Below are 23,591 nucleotides of genomic sequence, written 5' to 3' on the forward strand. Positions count from 1 at the left end.
CACCTCCTCCTCCATGCTTCACGGTGGGAACCAGCAAAGCCCCCCCACACCATCACACCTCCTCCTCCATGCTTCACGGTGGGAACCAGCAAAGCCCCCCCACACCATCACACCTCCTCCTCCATGCTTCACGGTGGGAACCAGGCATGCAGAGTCCATCCGTTCACCTTTTCTGTGTCACACAAAGACACGGTGGTTGGATCAAAAGATCTCAAATTTGGACTCATCAGAGCAAAGCACAGATTTCCACTGGTCTAATGTCCATTCCTTGTGTTCTCTTCTGCTTGTTGCGTGTCCTTAGCAGTGGTTTCCTAGCAGCTATTTTACCATGAAGGCCTGCTGCACAAAGTCTCCTCTTAACAGTTGTTCTAGAGATGTGTCTGCTGCTAGAACTCTGTGTGGCATTGACCTGATCTCTAATCTGAGCTGCTGTTAACCTGCAATTTCTGAGGCTGGTGACTTGGATAAACTTATCCTCCGCAGCAGAGGTGACTCTTGGTCTTCCTTTCCTGAGGTGGTCCTCATGTGAGCCAGTTTATTTGTAGCGTTTGATGGTTTTTGCCACTGCACTTGGGGACACTTTCAAAGTTCTCCCAATTTTTCAGAGTGACTGACCTTCATTTCTTAAGGTAATGATGGCCACTCGTTTATCTTTACTTAGAATTTGTATTATGGCAAGAAAAAAGTAGCTAACAGTCTATTCAGTAGGACTATCAGCTGTGTATCCACCAGACGTCTGCACAACACAACTGATGGTCCCAACCCCATTTATAAGGCAAGAAATCCCACTTATTAAACCTGACAGGGCGCACCTGTGAAGTGAAAGCCTTTACCGGTGACTACCTCTTGAAGCTCATCAAGAGAATGCCAAGAGTGTGCAAAGCAGGAATCAAAGCAAAAGGTGGCGACTGTGAAGAATCTAGAATATAAGACATATTTTCAGTTGTGTCACACTTTTTTGTTAAGTATTTCATTCCACATGTGGTAATTCATAGTTTTGATGCCTTCAATGTGAATCTATAGTTGTCAGAGTCATGAAAATAAAGAAAACTCTTTGAATGAGAAGGTGTGTCCAAACTTTTGGTCTGTACTGTATATAAATTATATATTATTAATATTGGTTTTGTAGTATATCTTGATTTTCTCCAGGCAGGGCAATATTTGTAATAGAGACCCCCATCTGGGGCTCGGGGGGGCGGCGGTAGCATGGGCCTATCTGCTTTCAGCTGCCAGGGCTAAATTTCAATCCCAGTCCGTCCCTGATCGTAGTTATTCAGTATATAAAACAAATGATCATCCACATTAACCCCTTCACTGCACTGGACCACTATCTATAACGTATTAACCAGTGGACTGGAGCTTCACTGAATAAAATACCGTAACATGGAGACTTATCAAACTGTCTAAACATAAAACAGGCCTTGTTGCCTATAGCAACCAATCAGAGCTCAGCTTTTATTTCTTCAGAGCAGGTTCTGAAATGAAAGCTGCGCTGTGATTGGTTGCTATAGGCAACGAGGCCTGTTTTATGTTTTGATAAATCTGACCCATTTTTTTCCCCCTCATGTTTCATTATCTAAACTAGGGGGATATCTATGTACAGTATAATTGTTCTGTATACATATAAATAATAATGTAGGACTCTCAGCCGTCCTGTATCATGTGGGACAGTCCCGGATTTGGGGGCTTTTCCCGCTATCCTCTAAGGTGGGCAGCAGCATGTCTTAATTTCAATTGTATCTGTGTCTTTGGACGTAGATTCAGTTTAATATAATGATGGAGCGCCACCATTCACCTGCGCCATCTTAGGTTCGGTACAGGAGGCACAGAGCGGAGATCTGATCATCATGGGGACAGGGTGAAGTGACTTGTGTCGTTTTTTATACATATAATTTTTAGTGGCGTGTGTGGGGTGACACAAGTGGGCATCATACTGGTTATGTAGGACTGTGGGCGCATCATATTATGTAAGTAGGACTATGGAGGCATCATTCTGTAAGCAGGAGACACTAGGGTGCATATACTGGTTAGGGGGGTTTGTGGGTGCATCACACTATGTGGGGGACTATAGAGCATCATACTATGCGGGTGGGGGGGGGGACTGCGTGGTATCATACTATGTAGCGAGGACTGGGGGTATGATACTATGGGGGGTACTAGGATACAGCATCATATTGGTTAGAAGGTTTGTGAGGGCATCATACTGTGTTTGGGGCTCTGTAGTGGTATCATACTATGTGTGGCAGACACTATGGAGCATTATACAGTTTAGGGGGGTCTGTGGAGTATCATACTATGCGGGGGGACACTAGTGAGCATCATACTATGCGGGGGGACACTAGTGAGCATCATACTATGCGGGGGGACACTAGTGAGCATCATACTATGCGGGGGGACACTAGTGAGCATCATACTATGCGGGGGGACACTAGTGAGCATCATACTATGCGGGGGGACACTAGTGAGCATCATACTATGCGGGGGGACACTAGTGAGCATCATACTATGCGGGGGGACACTAGTGAGCATCATACTATGCGGGTGGGGGGGGACTGCGTGGTATCATACTATGTAGCGAGGACTGGGGGTATGATACTATGGGGGGTACTAGGATACAGCATCATATTGGTTAGGTCTGTGAGGGCATCATACTGTGTTTGGGGCTCTGTAGTGGTATCATACTATGTGTGGCAGACACTATGGAGCATTATACAGTTTAGGGGGGTCTGTGGAGTATCATACTATGCGGGGGGACACTAGTGAGCATCATACTATGGGGGGGACACTAGTGAGCATCATACTATGTGGGGGGACACTAGTGAGCATCATACTATGCTGGGGGACACTAGTGAGCATCATACTATGTGGGGGGACACTAGTGAGCATCATACTATGCTGGGGGACACTAGTGAGCATCATACTATGCGGGGGGACACTAGTGAGCATCATACTATGCGGGGGGACACTAGTGAGCATCATACTATGCGGGGGGACACTAGTGAGCATCATACTATGCGGGGGGACACTAGTGAGCATCATACTATGCGGGGGGACACTAGTGAGCATCATACTATGCGGGGGGACACTAGTGAGCATCATACTATGCTGGGGGACACTAGTGAGCATCATACTATGCGGGGGGACACTAGTGAGCATCATACTATGCGGGGGGACACTAGTGGGCATCATACTATGCGGGGGGACACTAGTGAGCATCATACTATGCGGGGGGACACTAGTGAGCATCATACTATGCGGGGGGACACTAGTGAGCATCATACTATGCGGGGGGACACTAGTGAGCATCATACTATTTGGGGACAGAATTTTGTTTACGTTACTCTGGAAGCATCATATTGTTTAAAGGGTTTCTGTGGGGCCATCATACTACGTGCATGGGATGCTATTATTATTATTATTATAGCGCCATTTTTTCCATGGCATGTTACATGTGAAAAGGGCTTTACGGTAAATAATAAAAAGTACAATAATCATGAACAATACAAGGCATAGACTGGTACAGGAGGAGAGAAGACCCTGCCCGCGAGGGCTCACAGGGTACACTAGAGATCACTTTGCTGTTTTGGAGGGGTCTGTGGGGGCATCATACTATGTGAGGAGATTTCTGGGACATCATTCTGCTGCGGGGGGTCTATGGGGCATCATATTGCGGATGGGGCATTATACCATGTGGAGGGGGCCGAGGGCACTGGGTGCATCATTGTTTGTGGGGGTCACTTTAGTAGATCATACTATTAGGGCCCATAACAAGGGCTAATAATCAGTGTAAACACTAAGGGGCTTCTTTAGAGGCGCTATTTTTGTTTGGGTGCACAAAAAGGACTGATCTATATAATTGCCTATGATGCGACACCGTATATAATAAAGTCTTCATATCATCCCATCAGTGCAGAGAATCCTGTGTGCAGCGGATCATAGCGGGGGCAGCGCCGGGGTGGGCACGGGGGGCACGCGGGGACATTTGCCATACATAGGCCCCTGCGATCAGTCTCCTCAGTCCTATCTCCTGCAGGTTTCTGCATTGCTGATTCCCTCCTCCCAGTTCGTAGTGTTTACTGGTTTCCTGGAGCATGCTGGGAGATCAGAGAGGATGAGGAGGAGTGTGGCCTGTACTGATATATATATATATATATATATATATATATATATATATATATATATAGGACGTGTGTGCACATTGCTGGGCTGCAGAGGGTCGGCCATGTCTGCAGCTCTGGGGGAATTGCTTGGCAAGATTCGTGCAATAGCAGTGGTGAGAGGAGAAGCCTGGCTGCGAGAGAAAGTGGCAGAAATCCTTCCAGATGAAGGAAAAGGATCACAAGATCCCCCTCCATGTGCTAAGAGGGGAAGAGCTTTGGAGCGCAGGAGTCCATCCCCGGTGCCCAGAAATCGACGCAAAGTCAGCAGCAAGGACCCTCCAGAAGTGTCCGGTGGGCCGTGCCCGGCTTCAGAGGGGCCTTGTCCTGCGAAAAAACCATTCAGTTTAGACTCTGATTTACAAGATGGTGGTAAAGGTTTGCAGATTCCGATTAATGCGGCTTCCCGGTGTGGATCAGACAGCGGACCATCTTCTGAGGTCGCTGGTACTGTATCTGCGGAGGACCAGAGGTCCAGTGACGCCAACAGCGGGCAGCAGCATTCCTGTCCATCACCAATCCCGTTCACAGACGAGGCTGAAACCTGCGACAATACTAGCAACGGGAAAGTTCCCGGTACGACCCATTCCAGCAACACGGAGGAGGCCATTGTATTACGTATAGAAAGATTACTCCAAAGCTGTTCAGCCGCAATAGAGCTACAGCAGGAGCAAGATGAACCCCCTGAACCAACGCCGGCGCCGGTCAGCTCTTCTGTTCCAGGTAAGGGTTTGTAATTGACAATCAACCTTCGTGCACCTGGAATCCTGAAGTCGTCATGGGGTGTCCTTTAAGGCCAAATTCAGACTGCTGTATATAAGTCTGTATATGGCCCGGACTGATCGTGCATCTAAAACAACACTGGAGTCTCCTGTGTCATTGAATATTAATATGGTGGTTATGGTGGTCTCCTAAAAAGAGCCACCCCTTGGCTGGGTCCTTCCCGGAGGGATATCTGGCTGGTTTCTGTGTTAAAACTCCTAACAGAGGCTCCATGGACTTTTTTGATTTGCATATTTCCCAGGGGGCAATGTACCTAGGATTTCCCTGTGTTGAGCGCCCTCGCTGGCTGCCGGCAGTGTTTTCTCTGGCTGCTCTCCCCGAGATCAGTGATTATTTTGTCTTACTGGTCTACTAGGCATTGCTCCCACCTGGCCAGAATCCTACTCCACACTGATGAGGGGCAATACCCCGAAACAGCTGTCTGTGGATGGATGCCTGGCCTTGGTATTTCCCTTGTCATATCTTTAAACTTGTCAAAAAGTTGGATATTGACTAAAAGGGCCACTTCATATGGTGGTTATGGTGGTCTCCTAAAAAGAGCCACCCCCTGGCTGGGTCCTTCCCGGAGGGATATCTGGCTGGTTTCTGTGTTGAAACTCCTAACAGAGGCTCCACAGACTTTTTTGATTTGCATATTTCCCAGGGGGCAATGCACCTAGGATTTCACTGTGTTGAGCGCCCTCGCTGGCTGCCGGCAGTGTTTTCTCTGGCTGGTCTCCCCGAGATCAGTGATTGTTGTGTCATTGAAGGTATAAGTTCATGTCATGAATGTAAGAGAAATGCTTGAATAGAGCGATTTTGTATATAAGCACTAACCTACTTAAAGGGAACCTGTCACCACTTTTTTGGCGTATAAGCTGCGGCCACCACCACCGTGCTCTTATATACAGCATGCTAGAATGCTGTATATAAGAGCCCAGGCCGCTGTGAGAACATAAAAAACACTTTATAATACTTACCTAACGGTCACGCGGTTGGCCATATGGGTGTCTTCGGTGTCGGTGCCGCCTCTTTCGGCCATCTTCGTCCTTTTTCTTCTCTGGCCGTGGTGCATGACGTGTCCGACGTCATCCACACTTGCCAGCATTCAGGTCCTGAGCAGGGCAGATCAAAGCATTGTGGTGCGCCTGCGCAGGATCGTCGAGTGTGTATGACGTACACGCGTCATGCACACAAGCTTCAGAAAGAGGACAAAGATGGCCGAAAGAGGTGGCGCCGGCATCGGACAACAGAGACGCCCATTAGGCCCACAGCGTGACCATTAGGTAAGTATTATAAAGTGTTTTTTAGGTTATACCCCCGACCTGGGCTCTTATATACAGCACGTCAGCATGTTAGTATATAAGAGCCCGGTGGTGGTGGCCGCAGCTTATAGGCCAAAAAAGTGGTGACAGGTTCCCTTTAAGGCCGAATTCAGAAGTCCATGACGCACGTTCTGCATAAGGACAGTGAAGGTCTTATGGCCCAAAATCGGCAGCCATATATGAAGCTGTTGAGTTTGGGTAAGGAGACCAGTGGTTGGTTCGGACATGATGATTCTTACTTGGATAGTATTTAACAGATTTCTGAATTTGGTCTTACAGCAGAGACTTGAGTCCTGGCTTTTATACCACGGCAGCACAGAGACCTCCCAGTGCCGCTAATCAGGGTCTAGGCCTTATCTGCTACCTACAGGACAACTATGGGGAATTTCTGTTCCCTTTTTTCCATCCTGCTCTATGTTGGCCTTGACTCGTCATCATTACCTTAAGTAACATATTCTGGAATTGCATCATATTTGATTTCCTAAGACATTTTCAGACATTGTACATTAAAGGGAACTTGTCGGCTACTTTCTGCCAATAACACTGTATACCTTTGGCAGGTAGTGGGCTGTAAACTTACCTTTGTGGTCTTTTGAGAGCGCTATAGTAGGCGTAAAATCAAAATTTGTTCTGTGCATGGAATGTGATGCCCGGACCAGTCTCCTGACCCAAACTCAACAGCCTTAGATGATATGTCTATGAGACATCAGATCAGGAGACCCGCAGCCGATCTGGAAATTGTGACTCGTACATGGACCATGAAACTTGGGCAGCACTGCCAATCCTTAAAGGGGTTATCCAGCCTATTTTGCCTTTTTCTTGTCATTACACTATTGGGCTACATTGGGGCAGGTAAGTAGATAGTGACTACCTACCTGCCCTGCTGTCAGCCCCTCTCCCCAGGCTCAGAGTGGTCATGTGACCGCTCCTGCCGTGATTTTGCTGCTTCCTGTGATGTCACGACGACAGGGCAGGAGCTTATGGTCGCCTTATGGACGTCATGCAGCCACCCTGCTAGATGGGTACATGGCGCCAGAGTCCCCGCCCCCCTCCTCCGCACCCTACCCACATTCCATAGTGCAGGGGTCTCGCTGCCGGTACGCTGCATGCAGCCCCCATGTTGCTGACGGGACGCAGGCAGTGGCCCCCTTGCTGCCTGTGCTGGGGCTGTGCAGTCAGCGCTGTATATCAGATGATTGATTCCCGGGCGCTCTGCAAATGGCAGCGCTGTATACAGCTATGATCAGCTGCCGGCCAATCAGAGGCCAGCAGCAGATCATTGCAGTAGCTGTATACAGAGCTCGGCTCTGCAGAGCGCCAGGGAACCTGTCATCTGATATAAAGCGCTGTCAGCTGCGGCCCCTGAAGCTGCTTGTGGCATGCAGGCCCCTTGCTGATCACGGCCTCTGCAGGGGGCCGTACAGTCAACGCTTTATAACAGATGACAGATTCCTGGGCGCTCTGCAGAGCCGAGCTCTGTATACAGCTATGATCAGCCGCCGGCCAATCAGAAGCCAGCAGCAGATCACTGGAGAGGCTGCATAGAGAAATCAGTCCTCTGCTATAAAGTGCTGGCTGAACGGCCCCTGCGCCAGCAGCGATCAACAAGGGGGGGGCAGCGGCCACAAGAGGCAGGACACGGCACGAGGGAACGGGGACAGGTTAGAAGGATTTGTGTTTGGTTTTTTTTGTGTGTGTGAAGAATGGGAGACTAGGGGGCAATTCTACAAGACAGAGCATTGCTACAAGAAGAGGAGCCCAAGGGGATTTTACTACAGGATGGGCACAAGGAAAGGGGACATTACTATAGTAAGGAGACAGGGATGGGCACATTACTATAGTAAGGGGACAGGGATGGGCACATTACTATAGTAAGGGGACAGGGATGGGCACATTACTATAGTAAGGGGACAGGGATGGGCACATTAGTATAGTAAGGGGACAGGGATGAGCACATTACTATAGTAAGGGGACAGGGATGGGCACATTACTATAGTAAGGGGACAGGGATGGGCACATTACTATAGTAAGGGGACAGGGATGAGCACATTACTATAGTAAGGGGACAGGGATGGGCACATTACTATAGTAAGGGGACAGGGATGAGCACATTACTATAGTAAGGGGACAGGGATGAGCACATTAGTATAGTAAGGGGACAGGGATGAGCACATTACTATAGTAAGGGGACAGGGATGGGCACATTACTATAGTAAGGGGACAGGGATGGGCACATTACTATAGTAAGGGGACAGGGATGAGCACATTACTATAGTAAGGGGACAGGGATGAGCACATTAGTATAGTAAGGGGACAGGGATGGGCACATTACTATAGTAAGGGGACAGGGATGGGCACATTACTATAGTAAGGGGACAGGGATGGGCACATTACTATAGTAAGGGGACAGGGATGAGCACATTACTATAGTAAGGGGACAGGGATGAGCACATTAGTATAGTAAGGGGACAGGGATGAGCACATTACTATAGTAAGGGGACAGGGATGGGCACATTACTATAGTAAGGGGACAGGGATGGGCACATTACTATAGTAAGGGGACAGGGATGGGCACATTACTATAGTAAGGGGACAGGGATGGGCACATTACTATAGTAAGGGGACAGGGATGAGCACATTACTATATTAAGGGGACAGGGATGAGCACATTACTATAGTAAGGGGACAGGGATGGGCACATTACTATAGTAAGGGGACAGGGATGGGCACATTACTATAGTAAGGGGACAGGGATGGGCACATTACTATAGTAAGGGGACAGGGATGGGCACATTACTATAGTAAGGGGACAGGGATGAGCACATTACTATAGTAAGGGGACAGGGATGGGCACATTACTATAGTAAGGGGACAGGGATGGGCACATTACTATAGTAAGGGGACAGGGATGGGCACATTACTATAGTAAGGGGACAGGGATGAGCACATTACTATAGTAAGGGGACAGGGATGGGCACATTACTATAGTAAGGGGACAGGGATGGGCACATTACTATAGTAAGGGGACAGGGATGGGCACATTACTATAGTAAGGGGACAGGGATGGGCACATTACTATAGTAAGGGGACAGGGATGGGCACATTACTATAGTAAGGGGACAGGGATGGGCACATTACTATAGTAAGGGGACAGGGATGGGCACATTACTATAGTAAGGGGACAGGGATGGGCACATTACTATAGTAAGGGGACAGGGATGGGCACATTACTATAGTAAGGGGACAGGGATGGGCACATTACTATAGTAAGGGGACAGGGATGGGCACATTACTATAGTAAGGGGACAGGGATGGGCACATTACTATAGTAAGGGGACAGGGATGGGCACATTACTATAGTAAGGGGACAGGGATGGGCACATTACTATAGTAAGGGGACAGGGATGGGCACATTACTATAGTAAGGGGACAGGGATGAGCACATTACTATAGTAAGGGGACAGGGATGGGCACATTACTATAGTAAGGGGACAGGGATGGGCACATTACTATAGTAAGGGGACAGGGATGGGCACATTACTATAGTAAGGGGACAGGGATGAGCACATTACTATAGTAAGGGGACAGGGATGGGCACATTACTATAGTAAGGGGACAGGGATGGGCACATTACTATAGTAAGGGGACAGGGATGGGCACATTACTATAGTAAGGGGACAGGGATGGGCACATTACTATTGTAAGGGGACAGGGATGAGCACATTACTATAGTAAGGGGACAGGGATGGGCACATTACTATAGTAAGGGGACAGGGATGGGCACATTACTATAGTAAGGGGACAGGGATGGGCACATTACTATAGTAAGGGGACAGGGATGGGCACATTACTATAGTAAGGGGACAGGGATGGGCACATTACTATAGTAAGGGGACAGGGATGGGCACATTACTATAGTAAGGGGACAGGGATGAGCACATTACTATAGTAAGGGGACAGGGATGAGCACATTAGTATAGTAAGGGGACAGGGATGAGCACATTACTATAGTAAGGGGACAGGGATGGGCACATTACTATAGTAAGGGGACAGGGATGGGCACATTACTATAGTAAGGGGACAGGGATGGGCACATTACTATAGTAAGGGGACAGGGATGGGCACATTACTATAGTAAGGGGACAGGGATGAGCACATTACTATATTAAGGGGACAGGGATGAGCACATTACTATAGTAAGGGGACAGGGATGGGCACATTACTATAGTAAGGGGACAGGGATGGGCACATTACTATAGTAAGGGGACAGGGATGGGCACATTACTATAGTAAGGGGACAGGGATGGGCACATTACTATAGTAAGGGGACAGGGATGGGCACATTACTATAGTAAGGGGACAGGGATGGGCACATTACTATAGTAAGGGGACAGGGATGGGCACATTACTATAGTAAGGGGACAGGGATGGGCACATTACTATAGTAAGGGGACAGGGATGGGCACATTACTATAGTAAGGGGACAGCGATGGGCACATTACTATAGTAAGGGGACAGGGATGGGCACATTACTATAGTAAGGGGACAGGGATGGGCACATTACTATAGTAAGGGGACAGGGATGGGCACATTACTATATTAAGGGGACAGGGATGGGCACATTACTATAGTAAGGGGACAGGGATGGGCACATTACTATAGTAAGGGGACAGGGATGGGCACATTACTATATTAAGGGGACAGGGATGAGCACATTACTATAGTAAGGGGACAGGGATGGGCACATTACTATATTAAGGGGACAGGGATGGGCACATTACTATAGTAAGGGGACAGGGATGGGCACATTACTATAGTAAGGGGACAGGGATGGGCACATTACTATAGTAAGGGGACAGGGATGGGCACATTACTATAGTAAGGGGACAGCGATGGGCACATTACTATAGTAAGGGGACAGGGATGGGCACATTACTATAGTAAGGGGACAGGGATGGGCACATTACTATATTAAGGGGACAGGGATGGGCACATTACTATAGTAAGGGGACAGGGATGGGCACATTACTATAGTAAGGGGACAGGGATGGGCACATTACTATATTAAGGGGACAGGGATGAGCACATTACTATAGTAAGGGGACAGGGATGGGCACATTACTATATTAAGGGGACAGGGATGGGCACATTACTATAGTAAGGGGACAGGGATGAGCACATTACTATAGTAAGGGGACAGGGATGGGCACATTACTATAGTAAGGGGACAGGGATGAGCACATTACTATAGTAAGGGGACAGGGATGAGCACATTACTATAATAAGGGGACAGGGATGGGCACATTACTATAGTAAGGGGACAGGGATGGGCACATTACTATATTAAGGGGACAGGGATGGGCACATTAGTACATTATATGTGTGGTGGATATGCGGTGATTGTGCGGTCACAGATTAGAGAAGCAGGATCACTGCTCTGTACTACCAATGATTGTCAATACAGAGCAGTGTTATCTCATCTGTGCAGCACAATCACCGCACATATAATGTAGTAATGTGCCCATCTTTCCTGGAGTGATGAGAGGTCAGTGCTGGGGCAGAATACTGACAGCCAATGAGTGTGCAGAGGGCGGGGCTGTACACCGAGGATGGGCGGTGCCAGCTCTGACTGTGAGGTTTGGCATAGTTAGATGTCATGTTTGGTTGAGCTGCATGTAAATAAAGTGTGCAGAGAATAAAGAGATAATTCATGAGGAACAAAAGTTAGAAAATAAAAAAAATAAAATAATATAGGGATGTTTTATATAACAATACAGCACAGATTAGCGTAAAAAACTTTTTTGGAGTTCATGTCGGACAATTGCTTCAAGATGCTGCCCTGGAAAGTGGAAGCCGCCAATTGTTGGTACCCTCGTTTAATGAAAGAAAAACCCACAATGGTCACAGAAATAACTTGAATCTGACAAAAGTAATAAGAAATAAAAAAAATCTATGAACATGAACAAATGAAAGTCAAACATTTCACTTCCACAGAATCTTTTAAAAAAAATAAAACTGATAAAATAGGCCTGGACAAAAATGATGGCGCCCTCCTCGTGCTCTAATTTTGTTGCGCAAGCTTCAGAGGCAATCACTGCAATCACACGATTCCTGTAACTGTCAATGAGACTTCTGCGCCTCTCGACAGGTATTTTGGCCGCTCCTCAAAAGCAAACTGCTCCTTGTGTCTGGTGTTTGTTGCCTTTTCAGACGTTTCCGCTCTTTCCAAAGATGCTCAATAGGATTTAGGTCAGGTCTCATAGAAGCCACTTCAGAATAGTACACTGTTTTCCTCTTAGCCCTTCTTGGGTGTTTTTAGCTGTGTATTTTGGTCATTATCCTGTTGCAAGACCCATGACCTGCGACTGACACCAAGCTTTCTGACACTGGGCAGCACATTTCTCTCTAGAATCCCTTGAAGTCTTGAGATTTCATTGTACCCTGCACAGATTCAAGACCCCCTGTTCCAGATGCAGCAAAGCAGCCCCAAAACATTACTGAGCCTCCACCATGTTTCACAGTAGGGACAATGTTCTTTTCTTGATATGCTTCATTTTTCCATCTGTGAACTAAGAGCTGATGTGCCTTGCCAAAAAGTTCCATTTTTGTCTCATCTGTAGGACATTCTCCCAGAAGCTTTGTGACTTGTCAACATGTAGTTTTGCAAATTCCAATCTGGCTTTTTTATGATTTTTTTTGTCCTCCTTGGTTGTCTCCCATGAAGTCCACTTTGGCTCAAATAATGACAGATAGTGCGATCTACTGATGTTTCTTGAGCTTGAAGTTCACCTTTAATCTCTATAGAAGTTTTTTTTCTGGGTTCTTTTGTTACCATTTGTATTTTCCGTCTCTTTGATTTGTCATCAATTTTTCTCCTGCAGCCATGTCCAGGAAGTTTGGCTACAGTCTTACATTTCTGAATAATATGTGTAACTGTAGCTACAGGAACATCAAGCTGCTTGGAGATGGTCTTACAACCTTTACCCTTAACATGCTTGTCTATAATTTTCTTTCTAATCTCCTGAGACAACTCTTTCCTTTGCGTCCTCTGATCCATGTTGATTGTGGTACACACCATGTCACCAAACAGCACAGCGAGTATCTGTAGCCCTATATACAGGTCCACTGACTGATTACAAGATTGTAGACACCTGTGATGCTAATTAGTAGACACAATGTGATTTAACATGTCCCTTTTGTCCCATTATTTTCAGGGGTGCCATCATTTCTGTCCAGGTCTGTTCCATGAGTTTTATTTATTTATTTATTTATTTTTTTAATCTCTGGAAGCATGGTTGAAAAGCAACGTCTGACTTTCATTTGATCATTTTCATAGATTTTTAATTTATTTTTACTTTTGTCAGATTCAAGTTATGTCTGTTACCATCGTGGGTTTTTCTTACATTAAACGAGGGGTACCAACAATTTTGACCATGTGTGTAGTTGTGCTTTAAATTTAAGTCTCATGACCCCTGTCTGATACTCACCTTCTGGCAGCTTCACCTTTGCCCAGCGTTGCTCCGGTTGGTCTCCAGGGATGGGACCTGTCAGCAGTTCCAGTGTTTCATGGAGCATGCTGAGGGTCACAACGCCATACATCTCTATGAGAGCCTCGTTTTGGCTTTCCTAGATTTGGCTTGTAACGTAACTTCTGACCTGTCAAAAGTTATAGGCCAAGATGATCTTTCCAGACCTCAAGAAAAAAAATAAATATACAGAGGTGAAGGACCGAATTAAAAAGAAAAACAACTTAGTACTCACCTGTCCTAAGCCATTATGTGACGCCGACGCCACAGCAGCTCATCGGTCATCCATAATGGTCATTGGTTCTTCTACCGCTAAGCCGCATGCAGTCACACAGGGAAGTAGGGCATCAAGTGTTATTGATATCAATGACTAGTGTCGCCCCACCTACTCTAGAAGAACCTAAGACCACCATGATGTCACCCTACCTACTCTAGAAGAACCTAAGACCACCATGATGTACTCGGGATCTGAGGAGGCGGGGTAAAGAGTTGGGTGAGGGTCTAAAACACATTAATATTATTTTCCCTTCTCAGCCCTCAAAACAATCTGCAAAATGGCAGCTGGTTGATCACCATATTCCTAGATTTGTGCTTATTGAATACAGAAAATTTTGATTTCACCAGAATTCAATTTATTACGGAAGAATTTGGTCATCTGTACTCGCCACACACTTTTCATCTTCATCATTGATGTGGGCCGAAAGATTCCTCAGGTGGGTAGAAGTGATACAGGACTATGAAGAGTAAAGGGGGCTTTACACGCTACGATATCGTTAATGTTTTATCGTCGGGGTCACGTTGTTAGTGACGCACATCCGGCGTCATTAACGGTATCGCAGCGTGTAACACTTACCAGCGACCTTAAACGTCCTCCAAAGTGGTGAAAATCGTTCACCATGGAGAGGTCGTCCTAAAACTAAAAATTGTTAATGGTTGTTTATAGATGTTCATCGCTGCGTGTGACACCTTAGGAGCGAGGAACCTCACCTTACCTGCGTCCCGCCTGCAATGAGGAAAGAAGGAGGTGGGCAGGAAGTTCGACCTGCTCATCTCCGCCCCTCCGCTATGATTGGCCGGCCGCTTAGTGACGTTGCAGTGACGTCACCGTGACGCCGAACGCACCTCCCCCTTGAGGGAGAGATTGTTCGGCAGTCACAGCGACGACGCCGACCAGGTAAGTGCGTGTGACGCTGCCGTAGCGATAATGTTCGCTGCGGCAGCGATCACACAATATCGCATGCATGACGAGGGCAGGTGCTTTTGCGTACGATATCGCTAGCAATTGCTAGAAATATCGTAGCGTGTAAAGCCCACTTTAGGCTGGGTCGTCAATTACAGATCAATGTCTGTTGCAAGATTTGATTTTTTTAACATTTTTGTTGTCTAACCTTGTTCCTGCAGGTCGCCCTCCTTACTTAGTGTGGATTATTGGAAATGCCTTTGTTGCTAAGGCCTTGGAAAAGGTATCACTCGTTCCAGATGGACGCCAGTTGGGTTTTCCGCTTTCAGAGGCCACCATTCGATGGCTAGGATTTAAAGATCTGACTTGGGATTGTGTTATTCCTACAGTTGTTCGTTACTCACGTACGGACCGACCCCCCGATATTCTGGTTATACAAGCCGGGTGGGATGATCTTCGTAACGGTGTTTGTATATTGGATCTGAGTGACAACATAAAATGTGATATTTCGAGGTTGATGACTCTTTTTCCTGGACTAGTTATTGTATGGTCAGCGATTGTGAATAAAGGTAGAATACCAAAGGGAATGAAGCGAAGACCACTTACCCGTGCCTGCAACCAAGTGAACAAACGACTCCAAGGATATCTAGAACATAAGAGGACAGTGGTGGTTCACCATAGGCATCAGAGAGCTGGTGTTTCTCACTTGTTGGAGGAAGCTGGTGCTTACTTTATTAACCTCTGGTGCACCCGCATTAAGGAAGGGATCAATAAAGCACTTCAACTTTGGCATAACCAAGCCATGGAAGCCAATTCTCAAGGTTGACCGTCTCACCTACCATTAGTGGTCCATGTCCAGCTAACAATCCCTGCATCCAAGCAAAGATTTGTTTGTACCTTCGAGCCAAAGTCCCCACAGCTGGTGGCCCACGTAATCTTATGCGTCTTCAGTTCACAATTTTTATTACAGTGTTTATATTGACCCGGTTTGCTTTTTGCTTTTTTTCTGGTTGTCCAATTCTTTTTAACCTTAATAAAATTAATTTGGAATAAATTATATATATAAAATATCTTTGTATGGCAGTATCATGTTACTACTATGGTAATATTATTTGGTACTAAGTGATTCTTATTTTAACACTAGACACTAGACAAGGAAATGTCGGATACTGGAGATAATTAGATATGTCTGGTGTGGAGGGAAGAACAATCCTTTGGAAGGCATAAAAAGGCCACATTTTCCAAAAACATCTCTATGACACAGCCGAAAGAAATTAAAAAATAGATAATTAAATAAATAAATGTTTCGAGTTGTGAATTGGCAGAAAAAAAACCCAAACATCTTTTGCTCGAGTGATAAGGAACGGGCCATGTAAGTGGAAATCCGAAACCTCTGCTCCAATTCAGTCGAGCATTTCAAGGTCCCCTACATGTACATATTAGACTAACATCTAATATACTAATTATATACTAACATCAGCCGTAACCACCAATATTGTTGCATTGCAAACGTACAAATTTTGCAGAATGGAAAAAAGAAAAATATACCCTGATTAGACTATATTTTTGGGTAAGTTTCACAAAAGCAAAATGTGTAAAATTTGGAAGGTTTATGGTTATTGGTTTTTTTTTAACCAATTAAGAAAAAGTTGGCAACAATTGGCAAAACAGATCGTGCTTTCAATAGTGCCCCCACCACAGATCCAGCCTACAACAGTGCCTCCACAACCGATCCAATCTATGTGTCCCCACAACCGATCCAGCCTACAACAGTGTCCACACAACAGATCAAGCCTACAACAGTGTCCACACAAAAGATCAAGCCTACAACAGTGCCCCATAACAGATCCAGCATCCAACAGTGCCTCCACAACGGATCCAGCCTACAACAGTGTCCACACAACAGAACCAGCCTACAACAGTGCCCCATAACAGATCCAGCCTCCAACAGTGCCCACACAACAGATCCAGCCTACAACAGTGCCCCATAACAGATCCAGCCTCCAACAGTGCCCACACAACAGATCAAGCCTACAACAGTGCCCCATAACAGATCCAGCCTCCAACAGTGCCCACACAACAGATCCAGCCTACAACAGTGCCCCATAACAGATCCAGCCTCCAACAGTGCCCACACAACAGATCCAGCCTACAACAGTGTCCACACAACAGAACCAGCCTACAACAGTGCCCCATAACAGATCCAGCCTCCAACAGTGCCCACACAACAGATCCAGCCTACAACAGTGCCTCCACAACCGATCCAATCTATGTGTCCCCACAACCGATCCAGCCTACAACAGTGTCCACACAACAGATCAAGCCTACAACAGTGTCCACACAAAAGATCAAGCCTACAACAGTGCCCCATAACAGATCCAGCATCCAACAGTGCCTCCACAACGGATCCAGCCTACAACAGTGTCCACACAACAGAACCAGCCTACAACAGTGCCCCATAACAGATCCAGCCTCCAACAGTGCCCACACAACAGATCCAGCCTACAACAGTGCCCCATAACAGATCCAGCCTCCAACAGTGCCCACACAACAGATCAAGCCTACAACAGTGCCCCATAACAGATCCAGCCTCCAACAGTGCCCACACAACAGATCCAGCCTACAACAGTGCCCCATAACAGATCCAGCCTCCAACAGTGCCCACACAACAGATCCAGCCTACAACAGTGTCCACACAACAGAACCAGCCTACAACAGTGCCCCATAACAGATCCAGCCTCCAACAGTGCCCACACAACAGATCCAGCCTACAACAGTGCCCCATAACAGATCCAGCCTCCAACAGTGCCCACACAACAGATCAAGCCTACAACAGTGCCCCATAACAGATCCAGCCTCCAACAGTGCCCACACAACAGATCCAGCCTACAACAGTGCCCCATAACAGATCCAGCCTCCAACAGTGCCCACACAACAGATCCAGCCTACAACAGTGTCCACACAACAGATCAAGCCTACAACAGTGTCCACACAACAGATCAAGCCTACAACAGTGCCCCATAACAGATCCAGCCTCCAACAGTGCCCACACAAAAGATCCAGCCTACAACAGTGCCCCATAACAGATCCAGCCTCCAAGAGTGCCCACACAACAGATCAAGCCTACAACAGTGCCCCATAACAGATCCAGCCTACAACAGTGCCCACACAACAGATCCAGCCTACAACAGTGCCCCATAACAGATCCAGCCTCCAACAGTGCCCACACAACAGATCCAGCCTACAACAGTGCCCCATAACAGATCCAGCCTACAACAGTGCCCACACAACAGATCAAGCCTACAACAGTGTCCACACAAAAGATCAAGCCTACAACAGTGCCCACACAACAGATTAAGCCTACAACAGTGTCCACACAACAAATCAAGCCTACAACAGTGCCCCATAACAGATCCAGCCTCCAACAGTGCCCACACAACAGATCCAGCCTACAACAGTGCCTCCACAACCAATCCAATCTATGTGTCCCCACAACCGATCCAGCCTACAACAGTGTCCACACAACAGATCAAGCCTACAACAGTGTCCACACAACAGATCAAGCCTACAACAGTGTCCACACAAAAGATCAAGCCTCCAACAGTGCCCACACAACAGATCCAGCCTACAACAGTGTCCACACAACAGATCAAGCCTACAACAGTGTCCACACAACAGATCAAGCCTACAACAGTGACTCCACAACCAATCCAATCTATGTGTCCCCACAACCGATCCAGCCTACAACAGTGTCCACACAACAGATCAAGCCTACAACAGTGTCCACACAACAGATACAGCCTACAACAGTGCCCACACAACAGATCCAGCCTACAACAGTGCCCATACAACAGATCCAGCCTCCAACAGTGTCCCCACAAGAGATCCAGCCTACCACAGTATCCCCACAACAGATCCAGCCTACAACAGTGGCCACACAACAGATCCAGCCTACAACAGTGGCCACGCAACAGATCCAGCCTACAACAGTGCCCTCAAAACATATCCAACCTATAACAGTGCCCCATAACAGATCCAATTATCACAGTGCTTCTGCCTAAAAGATCCAGGCTAGAACAGTATCACCGCAACAAACCAACCTGAAGCAATGTCCCCATAACAGATCAAACCCACTACAGTGTTCCCACAATAGATCCACCCAATGTTAGTGTCCCCATAAGACCTCCTGCCTACAATAATGCTCCCATAACAGATTTAACCTATAAAAATTCCTCATACCATCCAGCCTACAAAAATGCTCCTATAATATCCAGTATACAGCAGTGCCCTCCTAGCAGATCCATCCTACTGCAATGCTTGTTCTAATTCAATATACAACAATGCCCCATAATAGAATAAACCTGAAATAGTGTCTCTATAAACGATTCAGCCATAAGAGAACCAACCTACAACTTTATTCCTATAACAGATCCAACCAAAGTGTCTTCATAACAAATCCAGACTACAACAGGGCCCCTAACAGATCCAAGCTACAATGATGCATGTTCTAGTGTCCACATAACAGATCCCGTATGAACAGTAACCCCATAACAGATCTAGCCTAGAACAGTGCTCCCCTAACATATCCGGCCCATAATGGTGTCCCCATAACAGATCTCGCCTACTGTTTCATAACAGATCCAGCCCGCACTAATATCACCATAATAGATCTAACCTACAACAGTGTCTCTATTAAAGATCCAGTCTACAATATTATCCTCATAACAGATCTAGCCAGCAACAATTCCACCAAACCAAATCCAGGCAACATTGCCCTATAAAAGATCCATCTGAGAAAAGGTACCCCATAAACAGTGCCCCAAAATAGATCTAACGTACAAAAGTGCCCCATATTAGGTCCAATCTAGAAGAGTTCCACCATAAAACAGTAGCTCCATAATAAATCCAACTTAGAACAGTTCCTCCATAATAGAGCCAATGTACAACAGTGCCTTGTTAGAGATATGGGTCACTCGATGGCATTTGAGGTAGGCACAGGAGGAGATATGGCTCAATCGGTGGCGTTTGAGGTAGGCACAGGAGGAGATATGGCTCACTCGATGGCATTTGAGGTAGGCACAGGAGGAGATATGGCTCACTCAGTGGCATTTGAGGTAGGCACAGGAGGAGATATGGCTCACTCAATGGCATTTGAGGTAGGCACAGGAGGAGATATGGCTCACTCGGTGGCGTTTGAGGTAGGCACAGGAGGAGATATGGCTCACTCGATGGCGTTTGAGGTAGGCACAGGAGGAGATATGGCTCACTCGGTGGCGTTTGAGGTAGGCACAGGAGGAGATATGGCTCACTCGGTGGCGTTTGAGGTAAGCACAGGAGGAGATATGGCTCACTCGATGGCATTTGAGATAGGCACAGGAGGAGATATGGCTCACTCGGTGGCGTTTGAGGTAGGCACAGGAGGAGATATGGCTCAATCGGTGGCGTTTGAGGTAGGCACAGGAGGAGATATGGCTCAATCGGTGGCGTTTGAGGTAGGCACAGGAGGAGATATGGCTCACTCGATGGCGTTTGAGGTAGGCACAGGAGGAGATATGGCTCACTCGGTGGCGTTTGAGGTAAGCACAGGAGGAGATATGGCTCACTCGATGGCATTTGAGGTAAGCACAGGAGGAGATATGGCTCACTCAGTGGCATTTGAGGTAGGCACAGGAGGAGATATGGCTCACTCAATGGCATTTGAGGTAGGCACAGGAGGAGATATGGCTCACTCGGTGGCGTTTGAGGTAGGCACAGGAGGAGATATGGCTCACTCGGTGGCGTTTGAGGTAGGCACAGGAGGAGATATGGCTCACTCGATGGCGTTTGAGGTAGGCACAGGAGGAGATATGGCTCACTCGGTGGCGTTTGAGGTAGGCACAGGAGGAGATATGGCTCACTCGGTGGCGTTTGAGGTAGGCACAGGAGGAGATATGGCTCACTCGGTGGCGTTTGAGGTAGGCACAGGAGGAGATATGGCTCACTCGGTGGCGTTTGAGGTAGGCACAGGAGGAGATATGGCTCACTCGGTGGCGTTTGAGGTAGGCACAGGAGGAGATATGGCTCACTCGATGGCGTTTGAGGTAGGCACAGGAGGAGATATGGCTCACTCGGTGGTGTTTGAGGTAAGCACAGGAGGAGATATGGCTCACTCGATGGCATTTGAGGTAGGCACAGGAGGAGATATGGCTCACTCGGTGGCGTTTGAGGTAGGCACAGGAGGAGATTTGGCTCACTCGGTGGCGTTTGAGGTAGGCACAGGAGGAGATATGGCTCACTTGATGGCATTTGAGGTAGGCACAGGAGGAGATATAGCTCACTCGGTGGCGTTTGAGGTAGGCACAGGAGGAGATATGGCTCACTCGGTGGCGTTTGAGGCAGGCACAGGAGGAGATATGGCTCACTCGGTGGCGTTTGAGGTAGGCACAGGAGGATATATAGCTCACTCGGTGGCGTTTGAGGTAGGCACAGGAGGAGATATGGCTCACTTGATGGCATTTGAGGTAGGCACAGGAGGAGATATGGCTCACTCGGTGGCGTTTGAGGTAGGCACAGGAGGAGATATGGCTCACTCGGTGGCGTTTGAGGTAGGCACAGGAGGAGATATGGCTCACTCGGTGGCGTTTGAGGTAAGCACAGGAGGAGATATGGCTCACTCGGTGGCGTTTGAGGTAGGCACAGGAGGAGATATGGCTCACTCGATGGCGTTTGAGGTAGGCACAGGAGGAGATATGGCTCAATCGGTGGCGTTTGAGGTAGGCACAGGAGGAGATATGGCTCACTCGATGGCGTTTGAGGTAGGCACAGGAGGAGATATGGCTCACTCGGTGGCGTTTGAGGTAAGCACAGGAGGAGATATGGCTCACTCGATGGCATTTGAGGTAGGCACAGGAGGAGATATGGCTCACTCGGTGGCGTTTGAGGTAGGCACAGGAGGAGATATGGCTCGCTCGATGGCGTTTGAGGTAGGCACAGGAGGAGATATGGCTCAATCGGTGGCGTTTGAGGTAGGCACAGGAGGAGATATGGCTCACTCGATGGCGTTTGAGGTAGGCACAGGAGGAGATATGGCTCAATCGGTGGCGTTTGAGGTAGGCACAGGAGGAGATATGGCTCACTCGGTGGCGTTTGAGGTAGGCACAGGAGGAGATATGGCTCACTCGGTGGCGTTTGAGGTAGGCACAGGAGGAGATATGGCTCACTCGATGGCGTTTGAGGTAGGCACAGGAGGAGATATGGCTCAATCGGTGGCGTTTGAGGTAGGCACAGGAGGAGATATGGCTCACTCGGTGGCGTTTGAGGTAGGCACAGGAGGAGATATGGCTCACTCGGTGGCGTTTGAGGTAGGCACAGGAGGAGATATGGCTCACTCGATGGCGTTTGAGGTAGGCACAGGAGGAGATATGGCTCACTCGGTGGCGTTTGAGGTAGGCACAGGAGGAGATATGGCTCACTCGATGACGTTTGAGGTAGGCACAGGAGGAGATATGGCTCAATCGGTGGCGTTTGAGGTAGGCACAGGAGGAGATATGGCTCACTCGATGGCGTTTGAGGTAGGCACAGGAGGAGATATGGCTCACTCGGTGGCGTTTGAGGTAGGCACAGGAGGAGATATGGCTCAATCGGTGGCATTTGAGGTAGGCACAGGAGGAGATATGGCTCACTCGGTGGCGTTTGAGGTAGGCACAGGAGGAGATATGGCTCACTCGGTGGCGTTTGAGGTAGGCACCGGAGGAGATATGGCTCACTCGGTGGCGTTTGAGGTAGGCACAGGAGGAGATATGGCTCACTCGATGGCGTTTGAGGTAGGCACAGGAGGAGATATCGCTCACTCGATGGCGTTTTAGGTAGGCACAGGAGAAGATATGGCTCACTCGGTGGCGTTTGAGGTAGGCACAGGAGGAGATATGGCTCACTCGGTGGCGTTTGAGGTAGGCACAGGAGGAGATATGGCTCACTCGGGGGCGTTTGAGGTAGGCACAGGAGGAGATATGGCTCACTCGGTGGCGTTTGAGGTAGGCACAGGAGGAGATATGGCTCACTCGATGGCGTTTGAGGTAGGCACAGGAGGAGATATGGCTCACTCGGTGGCGTTTGAGGTAGGCACAGGAGGAGATATGGCTCACTCGATGACGTTTGAGGTAGGCACAGGAGGAGATATGGCTCAATCGGTGGCGTTTGAGGTAGGCACAGGAGGAGATATGGCTCACTCGATGGCGTTTGAGGTAGGCACAGGAGGAGATATGGCTCAATCGGTGGCGTTTGAGGTAGGCACAGGAGGAGATATGGCTCACTCGGTGGCGTTTGAGGTAGGCACAGGAGGAGATATGGCTCACTCGATGGCGTTTGAGGTAGGCACAGGAGGAGATATGGCTCAATCGGTGGCGTTTGAGGTAGGCACAGGAGGAGATATGGCTCACTCGGTGGCGTTTGAGGTAGGCACAGGAGGAGATATGGCTCACTCGGTGGCGTTTGAGGTAGGCACAGGAGGAGATATGGCTCACTCGATGGCGTTTGAGGTAGGCACAGGAGGAGATATGGCTCACTCGGTGGCGTTTGAGGTAGGCACAGGAGGAGATATGGCTCACTCGATGACGTTTGAGGTAGGCACAGGAGGAGATATGGCTCAATCGGTGGCGTTTGA

The 23,591-nt window shown here is 48.0% G+C and overlaps 1 protein-coding gene across 3 annotated transcripts in view; it reads left to right on the forward strand.

Moving 5' to 3' along the window:
* The first annotated feature begins 4,107 nt into the window (after window positions 1-4,107).
* Window positions 4,108-23,591, forward strand: part of LOC142251706 (uncharacterized) — a 68,174-nt gene continuing 48,690 nt past the window's right edge. For 2 of the 3 annotated variants that reach the window (XM_075324757.1, XM_075324758.1), the window contains exon 1: window positions 4,108-4,880. In XM_075324757.1, the coding sequence (XP_075180872.1) occupies window positions 4,112-4,880 (769 nt within the window). In that variant the 5' untranslated portion in view covers window positions 4,108-4,111. Of the gene's footprint in view, window positions 4,881-15,171; window positions 15,991-23,591 lie in introns of those variants that run through there. The other variant, XM_075324756.1, reaches the window with a different exon arrangement.

This window comes from Anomaloglossus baeobatrachus, chromosome 9 (genome assembly GCF_048569485.1).
Source record: "Anomaloglossus baeobatrachus isolate aAnoBae1 chromosome 9, aAnoBae1.hap1, whole genome shotgun sequence".
NCBI lineage: Eukaryota > Metazoa > Chordata > Amphibia > Anura > Aromobatidae > Anomaloglossus > Anomaloglossus baeobatrachus.